Here is a 23029-nt window from a genome sequence, read left to right as displayed (position 1 = left end):
AGAATTTTTAATTTCCGTTCGAATGAGCCATCACGCGATACTCTAGGACCACTGGACTGATACGATCACCCATGGAAAGAAAAAAAAAACACGCATCCGGGGTTGTTTTTTTTTGGCGAAACATACAAAATTCCACATTTTTGCCGATAGAAGCTTAAAACCTCTAAAGAAGAGTTTTCTGATACGCTTGATCTGATGGTGTAATTTTATTAAGATTTTATAATTCTTAGGGGTGTTTCCCCCTTCTTTCGAAAATAAGGCAAATTTTTTCAGGCTCGTAACTTATATATTTAAAATCAGCAAAAAAAACTATTATTTTGATGTATCTATTGGTATCAGAATTTCATTTTTTAGAGTTTCAGTGACTATTCTGCCGAGTCGCTCCTTACTTACAGTTCGTCACCACGAACTGTTTGAAAGGCTGGATTTAAACACAGATCCAGATTTCAGGGGAAAATATTCAAGTCAAATGACAGTAGAAAAAAGTGCGAAAAGACCTTGATCCATCGTACCATACAAAGCTTAAATTCAAAGGGAAACTTGCCAAGCGAAACCTCTACTATGTCCAGCGCAGTTGCCCCTGCCTAGTATACTAGTAACTATATACGCAAACTAACTACATGACGAGAAAAAAGCAAAAACGATCTTGACCTATCACTCTTTACTATTTGGTATCAAATTGCAAACACGAACATCAGACATAACACTACGGAAAAAGACAAACGAATCCAATTATTTCTTTATGATTCAATATAAATATATAACTCAATATAATCAATGTCAAAAATATTTGACTAAGAAATTACTATAAAAACAAGAAAAATTATTTTAAAGTTTGCTTAAAAATTCCCTGACTCTTGCTTGTAGTAGAGCTTTCTTCACTGGTTCCATCTTGGCAACATACCTGCAAAGATAGTTCATAAGGTTACTACAATCAGGAAGGGTTCTTCGTAACAGTAAGTAATTATTCAGTGGGAGAATAATGTCAGTGTTTAGAGCATTCAGGTTAGGTCAAGCTGTGATTAACAATATCTCCAGCAACGGCAGTAGCGAAGACAGGATGTTATTTTCGGAGGAAGTCCCAGAATATAAAAGACGGATGACTCCTTGGTTATATCAAGTAAAAGCGATTTAAAACTATTGTAGGTTAGGTTAGGTTTAGCAAGATGGAGGTAGAACAGGTTGCAAAATTAGTCCAGCAGAGTTTAAGGAGGCCAGGAAATACAGACATAATAGACACAAAAAGATAGCTCAATTTCTCTGAAGTTTTATGCAGGAGGCAAGAAGGAGTGGGGTGAGGGTTTTTATTTTAGCTGGGACTTACGAATGATTTATCCAAATTTTGGGGAGTTAAGGTCTTGTTACAAGCAAAGGATTGCATACTCGAAACAAAAATTACAACTTGCAAAATTTGATGGAATCTAAAACTGATCAATAATATGTAAAAAAAAAAGCTTGCTTCTTTGCGAAAACAGTCAAACTTCGAAGTGGAAGCCCATCTTGTGGCTATTAGTAGATTCAGAATTTAAGTTTTAATGTCGGTTTAAGTTTTAATGTTGCTCCTTACTCTCAGTAAGAATAAAACTCTTTTTTTAGTTAAACCCACATAAATCAAGTCAATGATACTTCAAAAAGTTTCGTTTTGCTACATATTGAGGAAATACAAAGAACTTAATATTTTGCCAGAATCTACAATGAGATCAGCCACATCGCACTTACCCTTAGTAGCTAAATGCAAGTTGATAGATTTTTCTGCTTAAGTCGCAAGTTCAATTAAATCATCCCAAAATATAATACAAACTTCCTGCAAATCAAGCATGGAACAGAAGCATTGACAAACAAAATATAAAGCGTTCTTACTAATGATTTCCAGTCAAGTAATATTCTAAATAAAATAAAACAAAAAAATTTATCAAGGCTATTTACAAGTTAAGGCTATTTCACTTAAGAATTTATTTACCCTTTGAAAAGAGCTCCTCATAACACATGGCTGAAATAATCCTCTTCTGTTGCTGATATTCCAATTGAATGGACTCTACTAACAAAGAATTTATTTTGAATAATCACTCCCAGATAATGCCAGGATCTTAAACTATGCAAAAATCAAACGAAGATGGGATATTTGTAAAATACAATGATGCTGCCTGGGATGGATGATCTGCTTACTAATAAGTACATCTATTATACCTAGAAGTAGACATCAGTTAGAGCAAGACGTAGATGGCACAGTAACCTTTCAAATTGAACAAGAAAGCATTGCTTCCCGAAACATCCAAAAGATTAAGGCGTTCTAAAATTCAAAGTTAATAACACTGAAAACTAGAAAAAAGAAAAAATTCCTATTATAGAAGTAATCAATTTGAAAACGCAACCATCTCCTCCCATAAAAAGTCCAAGATGAGTTTAACAGGCAAAAAAGATAAAGAATATTTCTGCTCTCTAAATTCGAAACACCTTATCCTGAACTTGAAATTATGACTATGATGTACTGACACATCATCCAATGACCATCTCTCTCATCCTGCCTAAAATACATTGTCTTGAGGCAGGACAGCTAGCCTATAATTTTAACAATCATACACATATTCAAAACAAAGCTCTAAACGACAGATAACACCTTCCACAAATGAGATAAGATGATATAGGATCAAGATCAAAATCAGATACTTCTCTAATGTTCCAGCAAACAAGAGTGGAGCTCTCTTCAGAATCGCAGTAAAGATACGCCAGCTCTTGATCATAGCTTAGCGATTTCCTTGACAGAATGAGAAAGAACTGTCCGAGCGACCTAACCACATCCACTATTTCAGCAGCTTCTACAGCTGATTTTGTCACATCGCTAACACATAAAGTCTTTTCTTATAGACAACACCCTTGAAAATGAGGTCCTGGACTAAGCATGTGTCTGTCCCCAGCTTATGTGGAAACAGTGTCAAGTAGAAAGTGTTTGTCAGCTTTCCATTTTTAGAAACTGTATAGCTGATTTCCTGACACATTCTATTTGAAAGAGATAGGTAATTCTGGTACTTCTGGTACCTCTTGGCCATTGTCTTGGTCAGATTTCTAGTTGAGGATGCACTTTTAGCAGCATCTTTAAAATATCTGTATCTTGATTCGAACTGAAGAGTTGAATAGTGAATTAAGGGGCTCAGTGTTCGCACATACAAAGGAAAGTAATGCATTGTATGGTGCTTGAACCTATTTTCATCATCCTCAAGTATTTTTGCTTTCAATTCAAGGTACATTCTTATTGTAAAACCTAACTTTGCAATAAGCATGTCTGAAAACCTCCGACTTGACACAAGCAATACAATTTTCCTTATCAGCAACATTAGGGACCAACATTCGTTTTCAGCCTTTCTTGAAACGAAATGGCCAAGTATTAGAGGAAACTGGCGAGGAAATACCAAATTTTGAATTGCATTAACTTCAAGGCACTTGAAATCATTTGAGAAAGGAGGAGGTTTGTCCTTAGCATCTATATCCTTGTAGTCAAAGTTGGCAACACTAGCACTAAACTCTGATTCTTTGAAAACACCATCAATACATCAAGCGCTGCAAACATTTTCCAGCATCCCACTTCATAACAGCTTCATACAAGTCATGGGCTATGCATGGCGGTAATCTGTCACACGAAAAGTTGGGCAAGGCACTGAAATCAGAATTGAACTTCACGCCATTTACAGACTGCTTCCTAATATTTGGGTGTTGCAGTTTGTTTAAACACTTATCATAGGATTCTTTAGTTCTAAGAGGAAGCTGATTTTTACAATAGTCTTTAGTTGCAGTTTTTCAAGAGAAAATGCAGGTTCGGCAGGAATTCTGCACATGTTGGTTGAAGTACTTCACAAACCCCCCAATACAATTTGAGCCCAAGTTGTCTCCAAATATACCAAAAACTATGATATTGAACTTTGTCTCATCAATCACACTGCCATCAGTACAAATAAACACTAGTTCAGTCGCAACCATCTTGAAGATTTTTTCACAACAAATGATTTTGCAGTTTGATCCTATTAATGGCATAAATAAATACAATAGATATGGTTGAGCTTGAAGCTAATGTGGGAAATTAATAAATCTCATATAAAAAGCTTGGGTGTTGTACCTTTATGATATACACTTTTTAAGTGTGTTTTTTATTTGTACTTCGTCTTCTTAGAGCTGAAGGAAAGTGAAATTTTACTTCATTCTGGACCACAAACATATAAAGAAGCAAAGCAGTCACCACGAATAAAGTATCTATATTCACATTTTTCTTAAGTATGTTAACAATCTATCCGAATTCTAAGAACTCCTCTATATTTGAAAATATTCTCCGAGGTGTCAGCAACTGACAATACTTAAATAAATCTCCTGTTTTCATTCTTGTCAAGTCCTATAAAGACTTGCTCAAGTACCACAGTACCGCAGCTTGTAAAATACTGGTCTCTCATGTACTGAGATCTCAGTGATCCAGTGGCAGGGTCTGTAACAAGCAGCAAAGGATCCTGCATATAATCACAGTCAATTTCATCACATATTTTCTTAAACAAATCTGGCTGAAAAACAGAAGAGATGCATTTAGCAACACGTTCTTTAAGTTCTTGTGCTACAATTTCATGAGACTCAGTGAAGAGAAGCCTAAAGTTCTCAATAATAAAACTAACAGTTGAGAGGCAGGTACATGTTTCTCTGATTCAAATCGAAGGAGAAGCAAAGCAAGCCCATCTGCAAGTGCTTGCCTTCTAGGCTCCATATCACGGATACTAGAGTCCCCTGAGGATGTTTGTCTCAACCCTGATGTTTTATGTGTAGCTGCTTAATCAGCTCCTATTAATTCATCTTGGTTCAAATCTAGCATTTCTGAGTCTAGTGGCTCAGAAGATTCATTTTCTTCAACACAATCTTTATCATGGTCAGGAGGAGTGCTCAGGTAGTTTAAAGCCTTATTATTTTTTAGTTATCTGCAAATGTGAGACCGCAGGGAGCTCTGTCCTTGGAACTTCTTACTACAACCTCTAAAAGGACATGGTACTTCATTTGAATCTTTTATATTGGAGTAGAGGTGGCTAAACAGAAGGTCAGAAGGTCAGATTGTTTAAAGCAACATTATTTTCTTCAACACAATCTTTATCATGGTCAGGGGGAGTGCTCAGGTAGTTTAAAGCCTTATTATTTTTTAGTTCTCTTTAAATGTGAGACCGCAGGGAGCTCTGTCCTTGGAACTTCTTACTATAACCTCTAAAAGGACATGGCACTTCATCTGAATCTCTTATATTGGAGTAGAGGTGGCTAAACAGGAGGTCTCCCCTCACAAACTCTGATTGACAGCAACTTATACTGCAGGGAAATCTGATTGCAGTCTCATTGCGCACTAGTTTAATAGCAGCCTTTTCAGTTTCTGAGTTGGAATCTAGATGAGTAGCAAGTATGTTGTGCCAACCGAATGCCTGATAGGAGGCACGACGAGATGCCAACAGAATGGCATGCAGTTTAACATAAACTGTATACTCTCGCAAGCTGTTAAGTTCCAATGAACAAAATGAACAAACTATGATTTGCCATGAAGTTTTGCAATTTGATTCCATCAAGATGATATTTGCGATTAATTTATAAAATATAAAAAACTGGAAACTATAGCTTTATAAAATTCTAAGTGGGTACCCCCCTCCCCCCTGTTCCATAGCAAATCACGTCCTTAATTTGTAGCTTGATATTCCTATCTTGCTCTGTTGAGTAGAAACTTAAGCGTGAATGACAAAGTAATAAAGAAAATAGAAAAAATTCTTATATATTTGGTGCAGATCCTGTTTTGACAGTTTATGTTCATCAATAGTACGACAAAATCTTGCAATGCAAATCTAAAATATTCATAGCCATACCGAGAAAGCTCCATGATTAAATTGTTTCTGAAAGAAACATAGTCAGTTTTTTTCTGTATGGTCACTTGTTGCCCAACCTGTTAAACTAAGCTAAAGCTCATTCTAAAAAAAAGAAGTCAACAATGTAATGTATTTCAGCCATTTTCTTGGCAGGTAGGCTAAAACAGAAAAAACAGAACAGCTCCCATTAGTACTTTAGAAGCCAAAACACCTTTCATATGTTTCAAATTTGACATGACGATGAAGGTGCAGAAAAAACTTTTAGTGAATAAGTATTTCTGAATTTTGACTCAACTACTAGAATACTTCTAATATACTAAACTATGTGAAAGCTTTTGCAATTTCGTGGTTTAGTGTGGGATGCAATGTGGAAATTTCAGAATTTTCTAATTTCCTGACTGGAGCTCCCAGGGGAAGTGGCTGATACGCTCAAATGGAGGATTGAATTCTGAATCACATGATTTTTTTAGAGAATAAAAATAAGACAATTCCATTATGTTACACTTCTCTGCGAAGATGAGGGGCCACCCTTAAAATATCGGATTCGATTATCAGAAAATTTAACATTGGAAGGAGCCAGGACCCGAAGGACAACGCTCCTTTGTATATGACTTTTATCCCGTACCTCCTCTTGAAGCTAACGCAAAACTCAAATGTCAATTAATTTGCTTAATTTATATTAGTACAATCCTAAAATCTGTTTGAAGTATTATCAATATATTATCTAATTACCATATGACAACATGTATAAAAACGGAAAGAAACACAAAAATCTTTTTTAAGGAATTCTTATGTATATTAATAGTGTATTATAAAAGTGTTTTCTGATAAGAATCCCCTTTCCTTTTTGATTTCACAAATGGACGCCACTGTATAGAGTGGTCACTAGCGTTTACCCCCCCCCCCGGAAAATACCCCCCGTTGAATATTATACCCCGCTGGGTATTTTCCAGGGAGGTGTAAACGCCTAGAATCACTGAGAGTATTGTTTATTTCTATTGGTAAAATGCTACTTTAGCTACACTTGGCTATTTTGGAAAGGGCTTAAGCTAGAAAAAAGAAACTTTCAGGGATAGGTCTACAGGCTAGAGTATGTCCCGGGATAGTATTTTGAAGTACCTACCTCCACTCTTTTTGCCTCTAGAGGCTCCTGAAATTTGCCTGCATGACAGGTAGCAATCCCTGCTATTTGAGTAGAATGTTGAGCAGTATCAATGTTTTTTTAAATTTAGGTATTATATTTGCAAATATTCAAAACTTTATAAATAAGGATTGAGCAAATTTCTGAAGCTGAAAAGAATTTTGTTGTACTTTATTTAAGCAGAAGATTTATTTAACAAGGTTTCACTTTTATAACACACAGATTTTTAAAGGTCATCAAAAGTTAGGACCCTCTAAAGGGAGGAGTGGAGGTAAATACTTCAAAACACCTTCCCGGTACATTCTTTAGCCTGTAGACGCATCCCTGAAACTTTCATTTTCCTAACCTAACCTCTTTCCAAGATAGCCAAAAGAAGCTAAAGTAGAAATTTACCATTCTATCTGCAAAGTTCATAAGACTTGTATAAAAGTAAAAAAAAAAAAAAATCAAAAGAACTTACCTTTCAGAAATAAGTCCACAACAACAAGTGAAAGGTCTTCGTTTGTTTAGATTTTAATCTCAATGCATCAAAAACCCGCAGGAACCCCTTTCACGATATTTTTGCATCGGTAATGCCCCGTGGTATGACCCATTTTCTCAATATTTAATAAGCGCAAAAGTTGATTGTCATTAGGTCCTCCCAGTAAACTCAACGAGTTTAAAAACATATTCGATGAATGTAAAAATACGGCAAAAGTACCTATACACTCAAAAAGTGTATTTTCACACTAATCCAACAACTAGAAAGTACGCTGATCAAACGTGAAATAATGCTGTCAACGTCAAAGTACGTTTTTTTTTTACCGTGGACCGATCAATAATTTTAAGATAGCCATTTTGTTCAGCATAGTTGAAAGATCGAATAATCATGCCTTGGGAGGTGACATCATGAGCGTATGGAGCATGTTGTGCAGAGGGTGCATCCGATTCTTTGATGGAAGGGGGACTGAATTTATATCAGTTTTAAGAGAATAACGGCCACGATTCGGGATAATTTCAGCTTGACCTTTAAGTTTATTCATAGCGTGTATAAATGCACCAGAACGAATAACTGATGCAGGCGCATACTAATCCCAAGCCAACGCAACGCTGTATCTAGTTCAAATGCAAAGGAACCACAACTCTGATCACTGTTTCGATGTTCGGCATTTAAAACTAGATGTTCACACTTTTCAGCGTTAAGCATAAGGCCAATTTTTACAAACAGCTTAGAAACAAACATGCGTCGACTTAATTAGGTTAAACTTTGTACTGCTAATAAGTAACATCTTGTGCGTAAGCAATTTAATATAAATTAAGTTAGCCCTTAAAACACGACAAAAAAGTATGAGTTAGCGCAGAGTATAAATAATCAATATGAAAGCTAAACTTGTAAATGACGATAAACTTGTTGAAATCTGCTCCCATTTTTCTTGACTTTATTCCTATCTAAACGCTAGTGAAATGAGTTAAACTCTTTCGTGAAACAATTTGTATCAATATTAAGTGGGACAAACATGTTTGTCCCACAAGTTTTGCTTGTCAAACAAGCAAAACCATCACTATCCTTGCTTAAACTTAAAAATAACTTTGATTGCCCAAAGATCCATTCCCACTGTGTTTATTTATCATATTAATCAAAGAAAACTTTTTGCACAAAACAAGTTTTTCAGAAAAAGTAAAGAACTCCATTAAACCAAAAATGAATAAAAATAGAATCAATAATCTACCAAGCATACAACTACCACAATTCAGTATCAGTAAATAAATGTAAACCAAAATAAACAGAAATTAAAATAAGTCAAACTCAAAACGAGCAGAAATTAATCTGAGTAGGGTTCTAAACCGTATGCTTTCTAAAAGCCAGAGTATAATATTGAACTATACTGAAAAAATTCAAATGAATTTACTGAAAAAAAAATGTGCATTGTCAGTTTAATATACATATGCTGATATTTATTTCTTAAATACTTAATTAATTTTTGATTTCTTAAAGTTATAAAAGTGAAAATATTTAAAAGAATTTTTCAGTTAAAACATTTAATAGGATTTTTAAAAGAATTCCCAATCGAATGAGCCATCTTTGAAGTTTCTGCGACACCTCCTTCGATACGAAGTGCCCTGGTCTAAGACCAAAAAATAAATGATACATTGTGCCAACATCGTTCTTTACTTAGGCAGCGCTATTGCACTGTCTATGATGCCAGGCTGTTATTTCAATTTGAAAGCGCATATCTGGTCTGGCATTCACAACTTTCAAGTAACCTTAGGCTTGATGTTTCTTTGGCTCCATTTTTTGGTGTGTGTGTGACCCTTTTTTAATCTAGTTTCTTTGATACAATCCTTATTTTAGTTATCAATATTTCTAATTCATTCTCTCATTCTCAATGATTTTGACTTGTGTTAGTTTTTTTTTTATTCATAATACAAATTTATTATTGAGATGGAACACAAACAATTTTTTTTCTTATCACCGTCTCCAATAATCTTCTTCAGCATCTGCTGGATGATTTCCTCAGTGAATTTTTATCCCTCTTTATCTAGGGACTGATAAGACACCAGCAGCCTGATTTGATTCTTTCGAAATCTCATTCACTTGTTAATCGATATTTTCGCGATCATTGGGACAACGTCACTGATTCTTAAGATGTGTTAAGTTCTACTGATTACGTCCATATTTTTTGGCCTGTAGAGCAGTTGCTACAGGCTCCAAAATTTCAGTGTGTTTTGTAACAGTTTTAACGATAATTATGGAAACGAATCTTGTTATGGCAGCATGCATTTGGCAAGCCAAATGTCTTGTCCCCTGGTTGCCTTCAATGGACAGTTTTTCTAACCCATCTACAATTCCTAGAAATTTTTGGTCAAAATGTTTGATAGCTTTGCACTTTTCTGTTCACCTGGTCTCACATAATTTCGTTAGATAGGGTACTACATGTCTTGTTGTTGTTGTAGATTCTCGGAAAAAAATTATGGCATCCTTCACTATGGAAACAGCAATCCAAATAGCAAAAAAATTCTTAAATTTTTCCCTCAGAATAGCTTAACCTTCCTTGAATGCCTTCCTGGTCCGCTATTGTGCTTCGTCCATCAAATTCCAGATCAACACATTTCTCAGGCTCCAATCCGTTGTCATTAAGGAAGGTTCCATTTTTTTTTTTTTTTTTTATTATTATTTTTTTTTTTATTTTATCGTGGCCGCGTCCTGGGATTCAAGTAGACTTAAGCTAGCAATTTTTTCAGATTTGAAAATTATATTTACCCAATGGAAGTTGTGCAAAGAATCGTCTAGTGTGAGCCGAAAAGTCAAAATACCTAGTGTAAGCTGGGTTGAGAAGTCATAATATCTACTTTAAGTTGGGTCAGGAGTCATAATACCTAGTGCAATTTAGGCTGATAAGTGTTGATAAATAGTGTAAGTTAATTAAAAAAACTTTTTTCCACAAAATAAGTTTAAAAAAAAATAAGTTTAATAAAATCCATTAAACCCAAAATGAACAAAAACAGCATCAAATAATCTACCAAGCACACAACTACCGCAGATTAGCATCAATAAATAAATGAAACCCAAGACAAACAGAAATTAAAATAAATAACTTAGTAAAACTCAAATCGAGCAAAAATTAATATGAGTAGGGTTCTAAACCCCTATGCTTTCTAAAAGCCAGAATATAATTTGTACTTTACTGAAAAAAATTCAAATGAATGTGAATTGTCAGTTTAATATACATATACTGATATTTATTCCTTAAAGTATTAATTAATTTTTGATTTCTTAAAGTTATAAAAGTGAAAACATTTAAAAGATTTTTTTTTAGTTCTGTTCACGTTCGACTAATATAAAGACACTAGTCCTCTCAATTTCCTATCGAATGAGCCCTTTTTGAAGCTTCTAAGACAAAACTTTCTATAAAAACCTTATATGCCCCAAGGGCATAACTTACGGCCCTTGTCCTGAGGGCTATCGGGGGGGGGGGGGAGGGGGTCATCCTCAAATTCCCAGACCTTACAACTACGTTGAACAACATGGATATATCGAAATGTTGATTGGAAATCCTTGGGGAAATGATGGGCGTGGGCGGGTGATTCTTTCTCCGATTACTTTTTACTATTAAAAAGGACAATAGGCCCCTCAGTTTCCAAAAAATAGCCTTTTTTGAAGTTTTTATGACAAAGCTTTCTATAAAAAAAACCTTTTATGCCCCCAGGGTAGAACTTACAACCTTAGCACTGAGGTTTTTTTTTTTGGGGGGGGGGGTCGTGATACTCAAAGATATAATTTTTGGACCCTTCAACTACCTTCAAAAAATTGCTATATCAAAATGTGATCCCAAGTGTTTGGGGAAATGATGGGCGTGAGGGGGGGAGGGTATTTGTCCTCCGATTCCAGTTCTAATTTCCAGAACTTTCAACTACGTTGAGAAAAATGGCTATCTGAAAATTTTGATTCGATGTGTTTACGGAAATGGTAGGCGTGAGAGGGGGGCTAGTTACCCTCCAATCACTTTCGACTATTTTAAAGGGCACTAACCCTCTCAATTTTCTTTTGAGTGAATCCATTTTAAACTTTCTAAGACAACGCTATCTATAAAAGCTTATATGCTCTCAGTGTATAACTTAAAGCTTATTCCCTGTCGACTCTGGGGGGTTTGTCATCCTCAAGCACATAATTTCCAAAACTTTCAACTACGTAGAACAAAATGAGTATCTCTAATCTTTGATTGAATGTGTTTGGGGAAATGGTTGACGCGAGAGGGGGGTTAATTATTCTCCATTCATTTTCGACTATTAAAAAGGGCACTAGCCCTTTCAATTTCCAATCAAATGACCCCTTTTTGAAGTTTTTACGACAAAACTTTCTATAAAAACCTTATATGCCCCCAGGGCATAACTTACAACCCTTGCCCTGAGGGCCCTAAGGAGGTTATTATCCTCAAAGACCTAATTTCCAGAATTTTCAACTACGTTAAAAAACGGATATCTCAAAATTTTGACTGGATGTGTTTGGGGAAATGGTCGGCTTGAGAGGGGGTTAGCTGCCCTCCAATCACCTTCGACTATTAAGAAGGCCACTAATCCTTTCAATTTCCAATTGAATGAGCCCTTTTTGAAGTTTCTACAACACCGCTTTCTATAAAAAACCTTATATGCCCTCAGGGCAGAACTTACAAAACTCGCCTTGAGGTCTGTTGGGGAGTCTCCTCCTCAAAAACGTTATTTCTACCTGGAAATCAAATATGCTGAATAAAAGAGCTATCTCAAAATTTTGATTGGATGTGTTTGGGGAAATGGTGGGCGTGGAAGGGGTGTTAGTTGCCCTCCAATCACTTTCGACTACTAAATAAGGCACAAGCCACTCCAATTTCCAATCGAATGATCTCTTTTCGAAGTTTCTACGACAAATCCTTCGACACGAAGTGCCCTGGTCTAAAGGAAAAAAAATAAATAAACAATACATTGTGCCAACATCATTCTTTACTTAGGCCGCGCGATTGCGCGGCCTATGATTGGAGGAATCTAGGGGGCAGGCAGATGCCCCTCCCCCTGCGTACCACCATTCATTACAAAACCCCCCACACCCCGGGGGAAAGGGCTGCGAATTATGAAATTTACCCTTTGTTAATATATAGTACCTTTTTTTGGGGGGGCGGGGGTATATACGGAATTTTTTGGGACAAATTGTTTCTGGTGAAGGATTTCCACGGGGGGAATTTTGTGACGAAAAAAGTTTTCAGGGGAAAATTTACACGGGGAGGGGGGGGAGGAGGGGATTTTCTTGTATGATTTTAAAAAGGGTCTGAAATTTAAAAAAAAATCAGCTGAAAGTAAGGAGCGAGATTAAAACTTAAAATGAACAGAAATTATTCCGTATATATGCTCGTTCCTCAACCTTCGCTCTTTACGCTAAGGTCTTAAAGTTTTTTAAAAATATATCTCATTCAAATCCAACAGCTGTAGTGTTAGAACAGTCTTTTTTAAAGAATTGGGACAAAAAGTCAACCTTTAGCGTAAAGAGCAAAGGTTGTGGAAGGGACAGCCCCTCTAATATATGGAGTAATTTCTCTTCGTTTTAATATCGCTCCTTGCTTTCTGTCGAAGGAATTTTTTTTTCTTTAATTAGTGTAAACAGCAGAGGGATGATAGGGTGACACTCCCTCTCAAATTTATATTACCACAAATATAGTATTAAAAATGAATATAGTATATAAAAAAAAAATTTATAGTATAAAAAATGAAATTAAATATTAAAGAACGTTTTTTTTAATGAAAGTAAAAAATGACATTAAAAATGAATATAATCATATATTATATACATATAAGTGGGCTGCAGCCGCTCGATCCCTTACCCTCTACGCTAAAGTGGTACTTTATTTACTAAACGTTTCAACAATAAATACAGTTACCCAATTGGCTTTATAGCTAAAATGCAACAAGAAGCAAGCCTTGGACAAGAAATACGCCAGGGGATAAGAAGCTACAATTACACAATACAGTAAAATGTTAAAAAAAAATATCGCACTACTCTGAGTATGAAATGGCTTGTTGCTCATATTTGCTTTAAATTGTTTAAAAACGTACTTTAATAGTTTTTTACGTCAATTATTTTGAAAGGCAATCGGTAAACAAAACACTTGCCACCAGTAAATGAAACGCTTGCAGTTACCCATAATCTGGCTGTGACGTTGTGTGTGTTCGACTTTAAAAGGGCTGTAGAAAATCACTTGTCAAACTTTGACGCCAAGAGCGATACGGAGGTGGGGTGAGATGGCAGTTCCCTTCCAATATAGGTTCATTTCTTTTAGTTTTAATGTTGTTATTAGCTTTCATCTGACCAAACAACTTTTTTTACGGTTAGTGTGTTCGAAGCCGAATGCGCCAATGACCGGTAATATAGCCTCGGAAACCGGAAAGATTTGTAAATAGCTTTTCAATAGTTTTAAATCGACTGGATCTTTCGTAATTTTTGGTCGATGTGTCCCGGTTTGATTGTACTTACCATAAGGAGAAGAACTCAGATAACAATTGCTATTTGTTCTAGGTTCACAGAAGTTGGACTCCCGCTCGTACGTGGGTAGAACTGTCGTCGTTTCGTCTCGGAAACTCATCCGAGACATTCACAACAAAATGGGACAGGTTGATTTACAGGGTAAGCTCTCTTCTGTTTTAATGATTGATACAGGCCTTTAAATTGAAATCTTTCTGTGTTTTGTGTTTCTAAATTCGGTTCATGTGGATGATTTCCCGTCGTGTGGTTATCTTCATAAGATCATTGGGAATGATTTCATGACCGTCCAAGAGTTTTAACTTTTGTCTAGAACGTTTTGTTGGCAACGAAAAAAATAGCGTTGATTGACAAGTTTTGACCACCAAAACTGACTCCAAGCCTGAAATCGTAGTGTTTTTCATCTGTTCTTGCAGTAGACAGGAAAGCGTTCGCCCAAAGTCAAGTTACTTTTGGTGTTTTCGCATCATCCAGTTTTAAGCCTATCGTAGATTTTTTTTTTCTAGCACATCCTTCATTTTTAACCATAAGCATAACCATATAACCAGTATGACGATGTAACAGTGGTTAAACAGTTAAAAAGGTTTTCAAACTTCAGGTCTTCTGTCTTTTGTTTCATATCTTAGGTAACCGAAAATGCTCCTACTATATTTCATGTTATACTTTGAAACACAAACAAGTTTAGAAAAGTAGTATAAACTTAGTATAACTGAGAATCTTGCGATTTGAGCGCCTCAAAAATGACAAAAAAAAATGTAGGCTATCATATGTTTGGCCAAATGATTTTTCCAATTTAGTGAATCATGTTTGGTTTAGTGTAGCTTTTTACTTCTATTTTAAAAAACTTTTTTTTTTTTTTTTTTTTTAAATTAATGAAAACAAAATCTTATGTATACCCAGGTGCTATGCTTAGGGTGGAAAATCAGGTATGGACGTGTGCGATCATAGTAAACAAACTCTTAGCTTGGCCCCAAGTGCGTTTATTGCTTTGTACTCGTGGCTTAGAAACGCAGGCGTCTTAAGAACTAGACGTAGTAAAGCTCGTAGGAATTATCGGAATCCCATAGTATTTTATCCCTACCTTTTGTTTTCTCGTAGAAAATATTGAAATAGTAACATCTTTTCGTAGTAAGTATTGCAAGTTTCAGAACTTTATGCCATGCTTCTACTGAAAAGGGAGGACTGATTGCAGTTGTCTGTTCACGGGGCAGGTCTCTGCTCATGATCAGATGAGCTGGTGCTGCCATACTATCTCTAGGCATAGTCTGGCAATCTAGGATGACAATACACAAATCCTGTCTGCTGGTCGTGAACTTGGTCGAGACTCTCTTGCATGTTTGCTCGTATTTCTCAATGACGTTCACTGTGTATTGATAAGGGCTAGATGTTTGATGCCCTCGTTTTTCGTAAATAGCCTGTATTTGCTGGACCTGAGCTGTGACCTGTTATTGCGAGTGAAAATTGCGATATTCCATGGCGAGCAAGAACATCAGTCTTTAGCATAGTCTAGACCATGTAGTCTTTTTCATTGATGAAGAAAAGAGCATTTATAAGTCTTTTCGATCTTTCTGTATAAGAATCCAGAACTTGGCTTACTATTTATATAATGGACAAAATTTTGCAACAATTTTTTGCACTACAATGCTTTCGATTGATGGTACGGGGGAAAATATTCAAATATACGGGTTGAAAAAATCCGCATTATCCTAGGGGTTCTATAGGGGTGGTGGAACTCTAACCCTCTTCATGTTACAACCTTGAGTATTGACAAATATTGATCGACAAACCCCCTCCACAGTCCCTGAAAGTCTTAGCTTATTTCCCTTAATCGTTCCTGAGATATCGCAGATACACCCTTTTGAGAATCTTGGATGCGCATAGTATACTTTGATTTAGTTCAATTTCCCATTCAATATGCCAAGACAATTTTAACCTAATACACTTAGCCGTTCCCTAGATATGGCATGAATGCGCTTTGGATAAGATTGAATGCACATAGTGTCTTTTTACTTTAGTTTAGCACCCCAAAAAACATATCCTGAAGTTCCAGCATAATACCTTGAGTTTTTCCGGGGATATTACGCAGATACCCTTTTGACCATCTGGGTACACATAGCTTATTTTGATTTATTCTTACATTCCTTTCACCCTTTTCTGAAAATTTCAACTTAGTAGCCTGTGTCATTCCTAAGATAATGTATCCGTGCAATTTTGACAATCTGGATGGCCTTAAACTCTTTTGATTTAGTTCAATAGTAGTAGTAATAGTAGTAGTGGTAGTAGCAATAGTAGCAGTCACAAGTAATAGCAGTTCCAAGTAGTCACAGTGCCTGTGTCTAATTTTTGTAGTCATAAGTAGAGGAGGGGGTACCAGCGCGACGAGAACACCCTGCTGCCACCTACAACTTTTTTTAACACCATATATTGGCATAGAACCACGTGGTTTATGGTTTTTTGTCAATGAGAATGAAAAAACAGGAATTTTGTCACATTTATGTATGTTTTATTGGATGGTTATGTGTGTTGGTCGATTTATTTGATGTTTTTCATGGTCGTTTAATGGTTTTTGTCAGTGAGAATTTGAAAAACAGGAACTTTGTCACATTTATGAATGTCAACAGCAATTCATGTCTGTTATATGGTTTTCTCAGTGAGAATGAAAAAACAGGAATTTTCTCACTTGGATTTACATAATCGCTAGGGGAAATTATTGATTCACGAGGGGGGGAGTTTCTGGTCCTGTCACGAGTAGCACCTGTGAACTTGATTTACATAATCGCTAGGGGAAATTATTGATTCACAAAGGGGAGAATTAAGAAACATTAAGGCTTCTTTAATCTTAGGTCTGAGGGATAAACGTTCTTTAGGTCAGAGAGAAAAATTAATATTCTATTTTTAAATAGGGCTTCATTGATCTTTAGTGTCAGGAATTATAATTGACATCACTTGTTATCTTGGAATTATGCGGGAGTCTAAAGAGATAGAAATTCTATTTTTAAATACGGCTTCACGGAGCTTTAAGTCGGAGAGATAAATTGATATTCTAACGAAACCCTAATAGTTTAGCTATGAAAATTTATGAGATGAAGAGATTAACGTAGGAAAGGGTTTCCTAGAAATTTGAAATGCGTTAGCGCAGAGATACCAAACAAAAGGAACACGCTGAAATTACGTTTAGGGATTATTTGGGCGAAACCGTTTTATCCATTTTATGGGGTTATTTCGGCGAAACAGTTAGAGACATTTTGAAAGAAGATTTTAGGAAAGGTTTTAGAAGAGAATTTGAGGGTGAAACCCTGTGGTCGTTATAATACACAAGTTCCATTTGAACAGTGTTGTGAGGTCCTCTACCCAACCCCAAAGGGTTCCGATCCACCACCCCAACCCCGAAGGAAGCCCCCGGTACTCAAAGGTCCCCCAAGCTCCCATAGAGCCCCAACCCCACAAACGCCCTCCTCAGACCCCCAAAGGCCCTCCTCTGGTCCTAAAAAGGTCTCCGGACCCTCAACGGGCACCCCGGCCCCCAAAGGCCCGCCCCCCGGTCCGCAAAGGTCGCCCTGGCTCCCAAAGAGCCCCAGCCCCCCAAACGCCCTCCTCAGACCCTCAAAGGCCCTCCTCTGGTCCTCAAAGGGCCCCCGGACCCCCAAAGGGCACCCCGGACCCCAAAGGCCCTCCCCCGGTCCTCAAAGATCCCCCGGGCCCGAGAAGCGCCGCCCCTCCCCTTCCCCTCCTCCCCCTCCCCCCCTCCCCTCCTCCCCCTCCCCCATTTTCTAATATTTTTTTGTGCATTGAGACACAGAACGACCCCCTCCCCCCGGCCCCCCCCCCCAAAGGGCCCCGGCACCCCAAAGGCCTGATTTTTCTAAGTTCAGTTTTGAATTTCTTTCATTGAAATGCAAGGGTTGGAATATTTCAGTAGTGTTTGGTTGTGGTTTACCTTGTCACAGTTACATTTTCTTGATTTTTCAAAGTTCATTTTGAATTTCTTTCGTTGAAATGCAAGAGTTGGAATATTTCAGTAGTGTTTGGTTGTGGTTTACCTTGTCCTAGTTACATTTTCTTGATTTTTCACTGTTCATTTGGAATTTCTTTCGTGGAAATGCAAGAGTTGAAATATTTCAGTAGTGTTTGGGTGTGGTTTACCTTGTCACAGTTACATTCTCTTGAATTTTCAATGTTCATTTTGTATTTATTTTCTTTATTTGAAATGAATGAGATTTAATATTTCAGTAGTGTTTGGTTGTGGTTTGCCCTGTCACAGTTACCATTTTTTTGATTGTTCAAAGTTCATTTTGAATTTCTTTAGTTGAAATGCAATAGTTGGATTATTTCAGAAGTGTTTGTTTGTGTTTTAACTTATCAAAGTTAAAGTTACTTGATATTTCAAATTTCATTTTTAATTTATTTCTTTTTAATTCAATAGTTGGAATCTTTAATTAGGGTGTGGATGATGTTTACCTTGAACCATTTATATTTTATTGATTTTTCGATTTTCATTTTGAATTTCTCTCGTTGTTAAGCCCGAGTTGTAAGATTTCAGGAGTGTGAGAGTGTGTTTTAACGTTTAACAGTTACATTTACTTGATTATTAAATGTGAATTTTTAATTTATTTCTTAGAAATTCACTAGTTTGAATATTACAGTAGTGTTTGGTTGTGGTTTACCAAGTCACAGTTAAATTTTCTTGATTTCTCAAAGATCATTTTGAAATTCCTTAGTTGAAGTTACATTTTTTTGATTATTGAGTAGCTTTTTGTTCTTTTGTCCATATGCACTGTTAATGTTTAAATATTGTTAATAGTTAAATATTTATATCTTTCGATGTAATGCTAGAGTTGTAGTATTTAATTTGTGTTTTGTTGTGGTTTAACTTTGTCACAGTTACATTTTCTTGATTTTTCAAAGTTCATTTTGAATTTTTTTCTTTGAAATACAAGAGTTTGAATATTTCAGTAGTGTTTCGTTGTGGTTTAACCTGTCACAGTTATATTTTCATGATTTTTAAAAGTTTATTTTTAATTTATTTAGCTGAAATGAAAGAGTTGGAATATTTCACTAGTGTTTGGTTGTTGTTCACCTTGTCACAGTTACATTTTCTTAATTTTTAAAAGTTCATTTTTAATTTATTTCTTTGAAATGCAAGAGTTGGAATTTTTCAGTAGTGTTTGGCTGTGGTTTACCTTGTCACAGTTACATTTTCTTGATTTTTCCAAGTTAATTTTGATGTTATGTCGTTTAATTGCTATATTTGTTTTTTTTGATCTTTTTTGGTGTTTTTTTTACCGTTGAAATTTTAATTTTAAGTTATTTTAAAATTCTCATTTGTATTTCTTTCCTTGAAATGCAAGAGTTGGAATATTTCAGTAGTGTTTGGTAGTGGTTTACCTTTTCGCAATTACATTTTCTTGATTTTTCAAAGTTAATCTTGAATTTTTTTCATTGAAATGCAAGAGTTGGTATATTTCACTAGTGTTTTGTTGTGGTTTACCTTATCACATTTACATTTTCCAGAATAGTCAAAGTTCATTTAGAGTTTTTATAGTTGAAAATCAAGCGTTGTAATATTTCAGTAGTGTTTGGTTGCGGTTTACCTTGGCATAGTTACATTCTCTTGATATTTCAAATATAATTTTAAATTTCTTTCGTAGTAATGAACGATTTGTTCTAGTTCAGTAATTGTTTTATATGGTTTTAATTGTCTCTATTACATTATCTTTATTTTTAAATTGTCATTATTAATTTAATTCGTTGAAGAGCACGATTATGTCTAATTCAGTAGTGCTTGTTTGAGGTTTACCTTGTCACAGTTACATTTTCTTGATTTTTCAAAGTTGATTTTAAATTTATTTCATTGAAATGCAAGAGTTGGAATATTTCATTAGTTTCTGGTTGTTGTTTAAATTGTCAGATTTATATATTATTTATTTTACAAATTTCATTTTGAATTTCTTTCTTTTAAATGAAACAGTTGTAATATTTCAGTAGTGTTTGGTTATGGTTTACCTTGTCACAGTTACACTTTCTTGATTTTTCAATGTTCATTTTGAATTTTTTTCGTTGAAATGCAAGAGTTGGAATATTTCAGTAGTGTATTGTTATGGTATACCTTGTCACAGTTATATTTTCTTGATTTTTAAATGTTCATTTTGAATTTCTTTAGTTGAAATGAAAGAGTTGAAATATTTCAGTAGTGTTTGGTTGTGGTTTACCTTGTCACAGTTACATTTTTTTGATTTTTAAATGTTCATTTTGAATTTATTTCGTTGAAATGCAAGAGTTGGAATATTTCAGTAGTATGTGTATGTGGTTTAGAGTGTAACAGTTACATTTTCTTATACCATATCACATTAATATTTGCTGGAATGTTCAATGTTCATCTTGACTGGCTTTTGTTGCAGATTACTAGTGTGTATACTTCTATAGCGTTACGTTATGGCTAACCTAATCACAGTTACTGTTTCTTGATTTATCTATGTGCATTTTGACGGTCTTACGTTTTGATTAAATTTTATTACTTGTTCAGTATCTGCCGGTTGTTTTTTTCCTTGTCACAGTTACATTTTAATAATTCTTCAAAGTTAATTTTGAATGTCTTTCTTTCAAAAGCAAGAGTTGTAATATTTCACTAGTGTATGCTTGTGGTTTACATTGTCAAAGTTACATTTTGTTGATTTTTCAATGTTTATTTTAATTTCTTTCATTGAAATTCAAGAGTTGGAATATTTAAGTAGTGTCTGGTTTTTGTCTACCTTGTCACAGTTACATTTTAATGATTTTTCAAAGTTCGTTTTGAATTTCTTTCGTTGAAATGAAAGAGTTTAAATATATCAACATTGTGTGTTTTTGTTATACAATTTAACATTTAGATTTTCTTTATTTTTCAAATTTCAATTTGAATTTCTTTCGTTGAAATGAAATAGTTGGACTATTTAATTAGTGTTTTGTCATTGTTTACCTTGTCACAGCTAAATTTTATTGATATTTCAAAGTTCAGTTTGATTGTCTTTAGTTGTTTTGCTAGAGTTGGACTAGTTAAGTTGTGTTTGGTAGTGTTTTACATTGTCACAGTTACATTTTCTTGATTTTTCAAAGCTCATTTCGAATTTCTTTCATTGAAAAGCAAGAGTTGGAATATTTCAGTAGTGTTTGCTTATGGTTTACCTTGTCACAGTTAAATTTTCTTGATTTTTCAAAGTTCATTTGAATTTCTTTCGTTGAAATGCAAGAGTTGGAATATTTAAGTAGTGTTTGGTTGTGGTTTACCTTGTCACAGTTACATTTTCTTGATTTTTCAAAGTTCATTTTGAATTTCTTTCGTTGAAATGCAAGAGTTGGAATATTTCAGTAGTGTATGGTTATGGTATACCTTGTCACAGTTACATTTTCTTGATTTTTCAATGTTCATTTTGTATTTCTTTCGTTGAAATGCAAGAGTTGGAATATTTCAGTAGTGTTTGGTTTTGGTTTACCTTGTCACAGTTACATTTTCATGATTTTTCAAAGCTCATTCTGAATTTCTATTGTTGAAATGCATGAGTTGGAATTTTTCAGTAGCGTTCGGTTGTGGTTTACCTTGTCACAGTTACATTTTCTTGATTTTTCAAAGTTCATTTTGAATTTCATTCGTTGAAATGCAATAGTTGGAATATTTCAGCAAAATGTGCTCGTGTTGTAACTTGTCAAACTTTCATTTTCAGGATTTTTAAAAGTTCATTTTGAATTTATGTCTTTGAAAAGCAAGAGTTAGAATATTTCAGTAGTGTTTTGTCGTGGTTTACCTTGTCAAAGTTACATTCTCTTTTTTTTTCAATGTTCATTTTGAATTTCATTCGTTGAAATGCAAGAGATGGAATATTTAAGTAGAGTTTGGTTGTGGTTTAACTTGCCACATTTACATTTTCTTAATTTTTAAAATTTCATTTTGAATTTATTTCATTTAAATGCAAGAGTTGGAATATTTCAGTTCTGTCTGGTTGTGGTTTATCTTGTCAAAGTTAAATTTTCTTGATTTTTCAGAGTTCATTTTGAATTTTTTTCGTTTAAATGCAAGTTGGAATATTTCAGTATTGTTTGGTTGTGATTTACATTGTCACAGTTACATTTTCTTGATTTTTAAAAGTTCATTTTGAATTTCTTTCGTTGAAAAGCAAGAGTTGGGATATTTCAGTAGTGTTTGCTTGTGGTTTACCATGTCACAGTTACATTTTCATGATTTTTTCTAAGTTCATTTTGAATTTCTTTCGTTGAAATGCAAGAGTTGGAATATTTTAGTAGTGTCTGGTTATGGTTTACCTTGTCACAGTTACATTCTCTTGATTTTTCAAAGTTCATTTTGAATTTCTTTCGTTGAAATGCAAGAGTTGGATTATTTCAGAAGTGTTTGGTCGTGATTTACCTTGTCACAGTTACATTTTCTTGATTTTTCAAAGTTCATTTTGAATTTCTTTCGTTGAAATGCAAGAATTGGACTATTTCAGTAGTGTTTGGTCGCAGTTTACCTTGTCACAGATACATGCTCGTGACTTTTAATTTATCAGATTTTAGTCTGTTCGTAGAAATGCTTGTAGGTGTCTTTGTCAGAGTTTTCTGGGCATGGTTTACCTTATCTCTGTGACATTTTCATGATTTTTTCTATTCTAATTTTGTATTACTTTAGCTGTAATTAAATAGTAGATATATCTCAGTAGTTTTTGGTCATGTTATAACTTGCTACTGAGGCCTTCTATTGATTTTTAATTGCACATTTGAATATAATTAGTTGTCAAGAAAGAGAAGGAATATTTAAGTAGTGTTTTGTTATGGTTTACCTTGTCAAAGTTACATTTTCTTGATTTTTAAAAGTTCATTTTGAATTTCTTTCGTTGAAATGCAAGATTTGGAATATTTCAGTAGTGTTTGGTTTTGTTTTACCTTGTCACATTTAAATTTTCTTGATTTTTCAAATTCAGTTTTAATTTCTACAGTTGAAATGCAAGAGTTGGAATATTTCAGTAGTGTTTGGTTGTCGTTTACCATGTCACAGTTACATTTCCTGATTTTTCA

The 23029-nt window shown here is 34.8% G+C and overlaps 1 protein-coding gene across 3 annotated transcripts in view; it reads left to right on the top strand.

The window, feature by feature from the left end:
- The window catches only part of LOC148948633 (uncharacterized), a 124406-nt gene that overhangs the window by 6729 nt on the left and 94648 nt on the right, over window positions 1-23029 (top strand). For all 3 annotated transcript variants that reach the window (XM_089094533.1, XM_089094531.1, XM_089094530.1), the window contains exon 2: window positions 14024-14131. In XM_089094533.1, coding sequence (XP_088950659.1) covers window positions 14110-14131 — 22 coding nt within the window. In that variant the 5' untranslated portion in view covers window positions 14024-14109. The remainder of the gene's footprint in view (window positions 1-14023; window positions 14132-23029) is intronic.

This window comes from Artemia sp. Qi Xiang Cuo, chromosome 9 (assembly GCF_049724085.1).
Source record: "Artemia sp. Qi Xiang Cuo chromosome 9, ASM4972408v1, whole genome shotgun sequence".
NCBI lineage: Eukaryota > Metazoa > Arthropoda > Branchiopoda > Anostraca > Artemiidae > Artemia > Artemia sp. Qi Xiang Cuo.
Note: the sequence above shows the minus strand (reverse complement) of the source record. Positions and strands in the feature narration are given on the sequence as shown.